Source organism: Octodon degus, unplaced genomic scaffold (genome assembly GCF_000260255.1).
Source record: "Octodon degus isolate 3935 unplaced genomic scaffold, OctDeg1.0 scaffold00009, whole genome shotgun sequence".
Classification (NCBI taxonomy): domain Eukaryota; kingdom Metazoa; phylum Chordata; class Mammalia; order Rodentia; family Octodontidae; genus Octodon; species Octodon degus.
Window position 1 is genome coordinate 14675547 of NW_004524585.1, and position 12169 is coordinate 14687715.

General features: G+C 41.4%; 1 protein-coding gene across 1 annotated transcript in view; it reads right to left on the bottom strand.

Moving 5' to 3' along the window:
- The window catches only part of Man2a1 (mannosidase alpha class 2A member 1), a 173520-nt gene that overhangs the window by 14494 nt on the left and 146857 nt on the right, over window positions 1-12169 (bottom strand). Inside the window, exons 19-20 of the mRNA XM_004625404.3 lie at window positions 11457-11590; window positions 4555-4752 (exon numbers count right to left, since the gene is read on the bottom strand). Of these exons, the coding sequence (XP_004625461.1) occupies window positions 4555-4752; window positions 11457-11590 (332 nt within the window). The remainder of the gene's footprint in view (window positions 1-4554; window positions 4753-11456; window positions 11591-12169) is intronic.

Here is a 12169-nt window from a genome sequence, read left to right on the forward strand (position 1 = left end):
AGAGAGAGAGAAATGCCTGAATATAAAAGCAGTACAAATAATAAAAAGTCCAACTACAAATTGCTTTCCAAAACATAAAAATAGAATGGTGCTGTGAAATCTGGCTGAATAGTGAATTGAGTTCCTTTTGTCTATTACGGGCTGAACCTGCAGTTCCAGCCTCCAGAACCCAGACTGCAGGTCTCATGGGAATCTCCCAGCATTCTCTCTGTCATGACTCCCTTCTTAAATAATGACCCTTTCCTGATGACATGACTCTGTAGTGCTCCTGTTCTCCAGTTTTCAAACCCTTACAGAAACTTCTTTGCAGTTTAGGAAGCTCTCAGAAGTGCAGGGAAAGTGAGTGTTCAGGAGAACAGAGGATGACAGGTGCATGGGAAGAGATGGCTGGCAGCTAGACTACAAGACAGTGACAGGAACAGGCTCGGCCACACCGTACACCATGGGCAGAGCGTCAGAGATCTGTTTCCTATCTGACTTCACATAGACAGCATAAATTCACTTCCAAAAACTGATGCAAAATGCAAACCAGGATATGCCTGGGAAAGCATAAAATGTGAACTCATGTCTAATACTGTATAGGACAATTCCTAAATTCTAGAAACAGACCCAGTAATCTAAAGGTCAGATAAAGTACTACTCTCTGAAGCCACATACAGCACTCAGATTCAGAAAAACTATTGGGTGGCTTATTGGCACCATTTAATCTGTAACTCTTATTTTCCAGTTTAGGAAGTAGAGGTAACTAACAATTTCTGGAATCATAAAGTTTTTAAAAAGATAATTATTGGCCTTTCCTGCCCCAGAGAATCAGGATCTCAAGAGACTGGCAATTTGCAAAAGCCCATTTTTTCCGTCTCTCTAGTGTGATCTGGACATAGTGCACCTGAGAACTGAGAGTTGAAACTGCAGCCCCACTTTAGAGGGCTATTTCACTTGTAGTCTCTACCTGCCACCTCTCTGTGTTCCCTGAACCAGTAACACCTTCATCCAGGAAGGGTGAGGAAGAACAAATGGGGTTTAGAAGTGAAGAACCATCAGGCAGAGGCCTCTGGGAGACGGCCAAGCCAGTGTCCTCTATCATCCTGCACAGGCAGGAAGGGTTTTTTTGTTTTGTTTTGTTTTTGTTTTTAATTCTCGTTTTTTGGTGGTACCAGAGATCGAACATAGGACCTAGAGCTTGCCAGATAAGCACTTATTCCACTGAGCTGTCTCCCTGGCCCTGCACAGGCTGGAAGCATTGTGCTTTTATCATGCCAAGGTGGCCCTCAGACACAAAGTCATGAACAACACATGTCCCTGCAGACCTCTCTATGTCCACATTACTTCAAGGACAAAAATGACTTTGCAATCTTGGAATGAATAAAATAGACAAGGTGACTGCTATTTCAGTTATCTTCACCAAAAGAATATCATTTCAATTTCTCGAGAAATTCACTGAGCCTGTAAGTAGTGAAGGTGACCCTCCTGTTCACCTATGCAAGGGACAGGTGCAGTGGTTGGCATAATTTTTTTTTTTTTTTAGTTCTTTCTATATTCTAGATACTACTCCTGTATCAGAGGACTAGTGGGACAAATGCTTTCCCATTCTATAGGTTGTCGCCACCTGCTGACTGTCTCTTTTGCTGTAGAGAAGCTTTTTAAATTCGGCATGATCCTATTTCTAGATCGTTGGAATTATTTCTTGCACAACTGGAATTCTGTTCAGGAAGTTCCTGCCCATGCCTGTTTCTGCAAGCGCTTCCCCTGTTTTATATTCCAAGAGATTCAGTGTTTGTGTCCTTACACCTAGGTCCCTGATCTATTTTGACTTCATTTTAGTATAAGAAGAGACACGGGCCTACAGTGACTGTGCATCCACACTCTGTGTGGCTGGAACCTGCACGGCTGTCAAGACAGTTTGGTAGGAAGTTAAGATTTTTAATCTGGGAAGTATCTAGGCTTCTTTTATATGAAGATGGCCAACAGTAGGAAGAATGTAAAGAGGCTACCAAGGGCCTTTTTGTGGTGTGGGACGCAAGTGCCAGCCCAGGACAGTAAAGGGTCACACTCCATCCTATAATCTTCTAATCAACCCATGCTGCTCCTGAAAAACAAGCATATTTCAAACAATTATAGCCAAGAGCCATCCATAAGTGAGGCTAAGTGACATGTCCACAGTAGCCCCCAAAAGCCCTTGGGGTCCTCGGGTTGCTAATTTCCTCTACCATTTAGGCCAGGACGTGGTAACCCGGGGCCCAGAGTCTCTGCTACTTTGTATAATGTCCCTTCCTCTCCTTTCAGCCTGAGAATCAATGACATGTCACCTCAGAAAGGTTATCTACCCCTGGGCTCTTTTATCCATGTGTCATTCTATTCTCCATACCCAAAGGAAGACTCGCAAAAGACCAGGAAAATAAGTACCTAGAAAGAACAGCCTCGCTATTCACTTAGTAGGCAGTGATGCTCTAAGCCCTCCCTCTGTGCGGGGTCTGTTTCAGGCAGAGGGACAGGAGCATTCTATTCCCGGAAACCTGTGTGAGCCTCCTACTTCCTGAACTCCTTCAGATTCATACTCCATTATTGCCTCCACAGGTCCCTTCCCAACCAACCCAATCCAACCTGCACCACATTCTCTGCATCACTCTTTCCTCTTCTTTCCCCTCAAAAAACCTCTCTTGCATGTTTCTATTACTTGTTTTTTTCTTTTTTGCAGAATCGGGGATTGAACTCAGACCCTCACCCTTGCCAGGGAAGCGCTTATTCTACTGAGTCATCTCCCTGGTTCTCTGTTACTTTTTGTCCTTAATTCTTTTTCTCCTTTCACTGGTATCGATTGAGGGCTTTTGCCTGTTTCACTCACAGCCGCATCTCTGGTGACTGCAGCACTAGCTGGCAAATGGTAGGCAGAAGGCAAATCATACTAAACACGTGTCTGAACACAGACATGCACATACACAGTCATTCTAGCATTCACCTGGCATCAGTACCATAAGCCACATATTATTTTATTGCATTACCAGGCAAAAGTTCCTTATCTTTAACATAAAACTTGGAAATACTCAAACTGTGACAGCTTTTAGTCACCTTTGTCTTACTCCAATTGACCTGACACAGCGTGAGACCTTAATAAATGTTTGCTACAGTGAACCTATTAAGGAAATATGACAGAAACAAGGCAACGCTGTGGAGGGAAAGACAGAAGTAAACAGGCAGCAAGGGAGAGAGAAAACAAATGAACGTATATGGAACCACAGCAGAGAGAGACAAATATCACCTAGATCAAAAATGAGCATGGGTGGTCTGTGTCCAAGCTTTGTCTGTGGATATGTTCTGGTAGGTAAGAATGGTACTAAAAAGGGTTTTTTGTTATTTTTCTTTTTAAATCTACTTCTTAAAAATTTGTATAAATTTTTTTAAAGTTTATTTTTTAAAAAAACTTCCAAGGGCTGGCCAAATAGCTCAGTGGATTACAGCGCCTGCAAGCAGGCACAGGGCCCTGGGGTTCTATCCCCAGGCCTGCCGTGCCAGCCCTGCACCCGGGGCGCGCTGAGACAGCAATTGAGGCTGGGTGTGGTGGCGCACCCCTATAATTCTGGCTCTTGGGAGGCTGTAAACAGGCAGATCACTATGAGTCCGATCTAATAGTGAGACCCTGAACACCCTGTAGACCCTTCCCTAAGATACAAAAACTTCTAAAATTTTTCTTTTGTGCTTTCTAGAAACTGGCACTGAGTCACAGTGGGTCAGCATTCCCATGGAGAAAACACGAGCTAGGGCTGGGGTGATAGCTTGGCACAACAAGACATCTAAAGACTGCTTTCTTAGTTTAATTTTGCCTTAGTTCTCTGTTCCTAGCCAATCTTCCTTTCATGGGTTGAACACCCTCTTTGCCTACTAACAGCACTTAACTTTGAGAAGCATCCCACAGAACTTACCACCACTTCCACAGCCAGCTGATTGTATGTCTATTCACAACATCAAAGCAGCCAAATAGCACAGGAGAAGGGGTCGAATGTCTACTCCTTATCCTTTCCAAATGCAGTCTTTTTTATTTAATGGGCGCACATGTAAGCTAATGCAGGCTGACTTACATTTCACACCTAATAAAACCTCACCATGCTCCTTCTCCAATGTGTCTTCTAAACAAAGGTATAAATTGTAACAATATTCAAGATACAGATATGAAAGTACAAAGACATAATTATGGTCTTTAACTTCTGAAAAATAACGACAAAAAGAAATGAGTGGAAAAGTTACTGATGCTGACCCATCTGCTTCTCCTACCTATTTGGTATGTGATCCGAGGCCAGCATAAAAAGAAGCTAATACCCCCGATCTATGTACCACACCGAACTTTTCTGAAGGTCAAATAAATTATATTGGGGGCATAGTCTAAGCTCCAAAAGAAATTGTCAAGTAAAAGACATAATGACTTTGCCTAAGGTGAAACATTCGAAGTCATACCTCAAAACACAATGAGTGAAGTTTATGGGAGTTTTTTCTCACTCTTCTTATACCTTAAACCAGTATACCACTAGAAGGAACTTTGTAAAGATGGATTTTGGGACATACCTTTGACTGAATTGTGCGCATGTTAACTAGATGTATGTCACATGGAAAAGGTGACACTAATAGAGGGAATTCATTCAGCAGCTCAAGCGTAGGTGAGAATTCTGCTTTTACCGTCATTGGAAATACTGGATGATTTAGGAAAGAAGAAGTTACATGGCTGAGAAGGGAAGGATATCCAACCGAGTTGATTTCTTCTCTCTATGAAGAAAAAACAAAAATGTTCAAAAGTTACATCTGCAGTTCTCATCAACTAATTGAATTACTCCAAAGAGCTTAAATATAACAATATATTTGTACTTTGACTTCATCATGTTCATATATTTGAATTGTCTCCACAGATTTAGTACTAAAAATATTTACCACAAATGTTTTAGGATCAAGTGTAACTTTTTATAAAACCCCCCCAACTATCACAAAACTCACATTACCAGGACTGTGATGGCCCTACTACCTCTTAGGCCACTAATGTCATCTATCCTTTGCAGGTATCAATGATTATATTCTCATGGTTTCACCTATATACTCAATAAGATCATAGAGGCACTTACGGATTCAGAGCTATGCTTCATAAATGTCACAAAATGATAGAAGGTAAATGGGACCCAATGACAGGGCTTTAAAAGAACTCTCAAAATAGATTCAATGTTAAGATATAAATAACAGGTGTCATAACTCCATTATCTGTTTCTTTACATTTGGTAAATCATTGCCAGTTGTTTTCCTCTATTTTATTCTAAAAATAGGAACTATTATACATGTAATTGCATAATTATTATAATTTTAAAATACTTGAGTCTTTGCTGTGATATATGTTTGTCAGGCAACATTTCTGTGTGTTCAAACATCAAGTAAAACTATCAGGGTTAGAGATACACATATGCAAGAAGACATACAAAATTAAGTAAACCAGTGCCTAAATAGAATCCTAACCAATAATGCCTAAAAATTCAAAAACAGACATAGAAAGAGAAAAAATATTTATGTAGAAATGTCCTCTGATCACCAGCTACATTGGAAGCAAATATGACTTTTTTTTTTTTAATAAAATGCCTACTTCAATAGTTATTTTTAGATTCTGCACCCTGTTTATAATACAGGATTCAAAAGGCTTGGCTACTTATCTGTGTGAAAAGACAGGATTTATAAAGATATGGAGCTTAAAATTCAGAATGTCAGATTAGCAATGGACAGAAGGGTGTTAGCAAAAAGCGAGCAGCATCATGCCAGTGGCTAATAGTGGATATCATTACAATTCAGGCCATGGAGAGAGAAAAATTGAAAGCAGCATAGGGACATTTCGGAATTAAGACAGTGACCAAAAAAAAAAAAAAGGCCTGAAACAGTTATATGAAAACATATCCATCCATTCCACATTCCTTTTTTAGGAAAAGATTTTAAAAAGCATATAAAATAATCTTCTCCAACAATACAGCCATTTAATGCAGCTTGTTGAATAACATGAATAGAAAGAGAACATTTTCAACAACAGACTTAAATGTGTTCCCAGTTCAAAGGACTTCATAATCTAGGTCAGGATTGCTGACAAAATCATTTTTTGAGTAATAAAAGATAAAAGATTCTAACAGAAAGGAAACCACCTGCCTTATCAGATTCAGAAGGCATTAAGTCCATTCTAGGTCAAGATACACTCAGAAAAAGCTCCCAGGCTTTCTTCTATATTCTTGGAGGAATTCTTGGACCCTTCAGTGAATTGACAAGATACTTCTGGGCTGAACTGGATGTCTTAGAAGCAATAATATACATATTTATCTCAATCCTACAAGACAGACCAGTTTTCCCAACTTCTGGTACTTTCCCCCGAATGACATACCAGAACGACTTTGGGTGGGGGCTTTGTAAGATAAAGACTCTTAGGTCCTAACTCAAGCCCTCAAATCAGAATCTCTAACAGTGAAACTCTGGAAATGTCAAGTTGAGAAGCCTGTGCATGCGAAACCTGCCGGGTCAGCCACAAGGGGCTCTAAGTATCTGATGCAAAGTGCCTGCCCAGCCCACCTCCCAACCTTCCAGACCAAATGGCTCTTCTGGAATAAAAAACAAAAAACTTCAGCCTTTAGGTCTTTGGGGGGTTCAAAAAACAAGGTTGTGACTCAAAGACGTTTTAAAGAAAATATTGTAAAAGAAAACAATGTCATGAAGGCAAGTACTTTGAGAATTAAGAACCGTGCAGCTCATTGCCCCTAGTGAGCCAAGAAAGAAACTGACGGGAGAGTCATGGTTCTGTGTCCCCAGCGCGATGAACAAATGCCACTCAGTGCTGGAGCAAGGTCACAGCCACAAGGCAAAGCCTCATCCGGGGCCCACCATTCACATACTTTCTTATGCTTACAAAGGGCTCAACAGGACATATAACTGTCAAGCTATCAAGATTTTCTTAGTCTCCTAGAATAACCACCTCCGAAATCTTAGGATAAACTTAAAATGCAGAAAACATGTTGCTAGACATAATTAATTTTATGTGTTTATGTAACCTAGAAATACCTTTCCAATCATGTAGAACTGATACTGCTGCTACAAATACTACTTTGTTTCTTGTCGTTTGCTTTCAGAGTGTGACTCCAGCTTTGTTTCTGCAGCTTATTGGATGCTCGAGTTGCAGTGCCTTGTAGTCCAAAGCACACCAAGTTGAGGTCTCCCTCACTGAGTTATGGCTCTTATTCCAGGAGGCAGAAGCTGCCAGGCTCCTTGGTGCCCTTTATTAAGTTGAGTTATCTGATCTTTCAACATTAAGGGCTTCCACTTGATCTAATCAAAATTTGCTCGATTATGTAAGATGGTGCGAGATCATTTTTTCGTCACCTCTGTCTACTCCAATTGACCTGACACAGCGTGAGACCTTAATAAATGTTTGCTAAAGTGAACCTATTTAGGAAATGTGACAGAAGTAAGTGAATGCTGTGGAGGGAAACAGGGAAGTGAAAAGGCAACGAGGGAGACAAAGCAAATGAATGTATATGGAACAACAGATAGAGATAAATACCACCCAGATCAGAAATGAACACTGGTGCTGCGTCCAAGCTTCATCTGTGGGTATGTTTTGGTAGGTAAGGATGGTACTAAAAAGGGTTTTTTTTGTTTTGTTTTGCTTTTGTTTTTTTAAATCTAGTTCTTAAAAAAATTGTATCAATTTTTAAAAATCCACTTCTTAAAAAAAAAAAAAACAACTTCTGGGGCTGGGGAGATGGCTCAGTGGAATAAGCACTTCCCTGGCAAGTGCAAGGGCCTGAGTTCAATCCCCAGTTCCACCAAAAAAAAAAAAAAAAAAAAATTCCAAAAACTATTTTTGGGTTTTTTTAGAAATTGGAACTGAGTCACAGTGGGTCAGCATTCCCATGTCGAAAACACAAGCTAGGGCTCGGCCCATGCCTGCAATCCCAGCCCTGGTGGTCTGACACAGGAGGATCACTATGAGTCTGAGCTGCGTAGTGAGACCCTGCACCAGATACATAGATAGATAGATAGACAGACAGACAGACAGACAGACAGACTGACTGACTGACTTAAAAGAAAGAAAAGATAACATGAGCTAGAGCCAAGGTGCTGGTCCTAGTGTGCTACATGTCCTCGACATTACTTACTGTAAACCTGGCTGATGGATCTATGCCATCACTTGCCTGCACCCTTTCTGCATTGAGTTTTTAACAGGATTTCTCTCTATGTTGTCTCCTTATATGTCATGAACAGGGATACAGAGGTAAAAATGATACACTGTAACAAATGAATACTTCTAGGGCTCCCAAATCCTCACTGCTGCCTTTTCTATTCCAGTAAGAAAGGGATGGCAAGTACAAGTCACAGAATGGAATTTGGAAGGGGTCGCTTCCAGAGACTGTTCTGAGACCCCTGTCGATCCTGAGTAGCGATGACTGTCAGCTTATGCAGCCGCGGTTCTCCACTGGACGACACACCCTGGTGACCACCACTCCAAGCCTTTGTTCTCAATGCTTTTCTGCAGAACACTCTGAGGAGAAGACTCTCTCCCTTCAGTCATTCTGGGGTAACTCCACAGAGGCAGCCGCAGGCTCAAGCTTCCCATTAACACCGTACCTTTACTGAGAGAGGCCCCACTTCACTTTCCATCATCCATACTTTAGATATTACAGTCTGAGTTGAAACTAAAACCATTCTCTAGACAATTTAAGTGACATGATACATAATATTTTCAAATCAACTGTTTTTAACAAATTTCAACAGCAATTAAAATATATTTTCTCTTCTCCAGTCCATTTTTTATTTAAAAGGAGCTACTGATTTAAATTCCGGAATCTCTAGTTAAGTAAAAGATAAACTGAAACAACATTAGATTATAAAAACATGGGATCAAATTTATATCAATTACTATCCCAGGAATTTTGAATGGCAATCAAGACATTATTTAATGTCTAAGTGAAGACATTTACAGATCTGACTTGAAAATTTTTATTGCTATAGTTAACACAAGTTTTATAGATGAGTGTCAATATAAGGAGGAAAACATACACGCCAGAAACATTTTCAGGAGGAGAAAGACAATAGCTGCCAACACTCAATTGCTCTCCTCTGCAGTTTTAGCTCTTAAAACTAAGCTGTTTTGTCAGTAATTGATTTAGACTACAAGTCTCAAGAACTGGTACAAATCTTGACATCTACAATGGGTATTAATCATGTTCTCTACAAGATTCTAAATGCCAGAAGACTTATGTGCTATGAATTAGCTGCTTCCATTTCACTGAATCAACTAGTATTGTATTTACAGCACCCCTACCACAGCCAGGGGCTCCCCTGTGATCACCCACAAGGAACTGGACATATCCTTGGGATCTTGCATGAAGAACAGAATGCTCCCAGGATGAAGTGGCAATAAGCAGAAATCAGGCTACGGAGGCATGAGGAGCTGTAAAATCTCATTCACCTGCGCATTCTATAGCCACTGGATACAGAGTGGGTGCTTCCTTTGATAGGACTAATCTTACAAGTAAAAATTACCTGGCCCCCACTCTCGTGGAGTTATGGAGTAAAGGAAAAGATAGTGATCAAATAATCACACACACATGAAGGAGAAGCTCACGGCTCAGCAGAGACATAAGGAAACGGGAGAAGGTGTGTGTGGCCAAGAAGCAGTTGGTTTGGGTTTTGACGTGAACTACTCCTAGGAGCTGGCTAAGCGCTAAGTGGGAGGAGAGGAAGGGGATGTGCAGAGGTGCCGTGGGAGATGAGGACTTGGGAGGGAGCGGGAGCTCCCAGCCAGCCAGGAAGCCTAAAGCAGACCAGGTGGGAGGCCACCAGGACACAAGCAGGGCTCAAGGGACAAGGAGCTCCGGCACAGGAAGGACAGGGTTGTCTGCCAATGACAATGAGAGATGCCACAGGAGCTCAACAGGGGCCATGAGGCTAGATTTTGTTCTTAGAAAATCAAAAATAAATAAACCCCAGTATTGACCAGTTGGGTAAAGAACTAACTGTCCAAGACATAGGAGGAAAACTAAGTAAGTGGAAGCCCTGGCCAGGCAGAGTGTTCAACAAGGGCCAGTGTCAAATGCGGCTGAAAAGTGAAGTAAGAGGATGACAAAAAAATATCCACAGAATCCTGGGACATTGGCAAGAGCCTGCAGTGCACAACAGCAGGCAAAGCCCAGACTGAGATAAAGTGAGTGAGAGGAAGGGATGAAGTGAACTCAGCCCAGGAACACTGGCTCAGCTGCGCAGGGCAGGGCGGCAGCCCAAGGGATGTGTGAGCAGGTCTGAGTGCCCGCTGTTTCCTATTTTTATTTTTAAATAATGAACAAGGATTGCTTGAAAGCCAGTTGGAAGGATCTTCTAGGGAAGTGCTGGTTTTGAGAGGGAGGGGAGAGAGAAGGAGAGAGGCTGGGCAGAGCAGTGCAAGGATCCTGAGGATGGCGAAGGGGCACGGGGCATGGGGCACGGGGCACAGGCAGGCTCGGGGACTGGCCACAAACACGAGGAGGCCTCCCGGTACCAGAAGCAAAGAGGCAAAGGACACCTTCCCTACAGAGCTCTGTCCAGTGCTGTTCTGCTTCACAGACAGAAAGAGCAGCCACGGGCTGAAGAGTAAAGACTGGAAATGGTCAGTCAGGAAAGAAAACGCACAGAGTTCAGAACCACCTGAGGTGCAGATGCAGCAACCTAGAGAGAACTCTAGGGTCACTCTGTGGTCACCCGAGTCACTACTGGCAGGTGGCATGGGGCCAGCATGGCTACTGTCAGACTGTTTAACACAGAATGCTAGATTTTTGCTTAGAAGAATAAAAACTGATGAAGAAAGGATGGACAGATCCACTTCAAACGATACATCTAACACCAGAACAAGACCACCAAGGTTTTGAATAAATTCTACCAATCCAAAGCAACCTCTTAAATATGGCAGTAAGCTCTATTTCTTAATCTTAATTAAGGCCATTTGTCTCATTTTAAATTCTTTCAAAATAATCCCAGGAAATTTCACCCAAACTACATCTTTGACATTTTTTTCTCCATAGTAAGTATTAATAAAAAATTAAAATGATGTAAGCCAGGCATGGTGGTACAAATTCTAATTCTAGCACTCTAAGAAACTGAGGAAGGAAGATAAAAAGATAAAAAGTTAATGAGTGAGACCCTGTGTCAAAATAAAAATATGGGCTTGGGACATAACTTAATGCAAAGGCTCTAGGTTTAATCTCCAGTACTGCAAACAAAACTAAATGAACTGTAAATGAAAATCTTATACATTGTTAGTAACTTAACTTCCATGAATGTGAGTGTAGCCTGTTACAAAGATATCTGTACACTGGAAATTGTAAGAAATGAAAAACATGAAAGGTCATCATTTCAGATTTGGTGGGACAAAGATCAACCAACATCAGAATACGATAGTTCTTGTTAGGGTAGTTGTTTTTTCCTACCATATCCGTGACACTTCTTCTTTCTAGCAGTATTCGGAATAAATTAGCTGTAATCTTGTTATCATGGACACCTTGTCCAAGGCCACGATTATCATCTTGCATGAGTCTTCTATCCATGATGACTTCAATGCGACCTGATAAACATGCCAAACCCCCCAAATACCGATATTATTTAATACGGATATTAAGTATGGGTTACTTAAATATAAGACATGATATCTTGCTTTAAATTTCACCTCTGCTTAAGGAGGTCAATCTGGACACCCAACCATAAGGGGTTCTCTAGATAGTACAGGGGGAGCACACTCTCCACCCAAGTGCCCACTATTCCCCATCTGCCCATGATGTAAAATCATTCATCTCCATAAGTGTATTCAATTCTTTACTGTATAAATTCACATGATTTTCTTTAATGAAGGCCATAAAGAAAAATGAAAAGCAGTAATTTCTTTGTGTATGAAAGCATAGAATACATGGGACACCTGACGTAGAAAGTGGGCCTCTGACAACACGCAAGGCACGCGGGCTCATTATTTGGCCGGCTCCTTCACACACTTATTCTGGCAACTCCTACAAAGTATGAAATTGATGAGATACATGGCTGTCAAAACTATGTAGAAGGGGGCTGGAGAGATGGCTCAGTGGTCTAAAGCACCTACTTGGAACAAGCTTAGCAAAAGCATCAGGGACCGCGGTTCAATCCCCCAGCACCA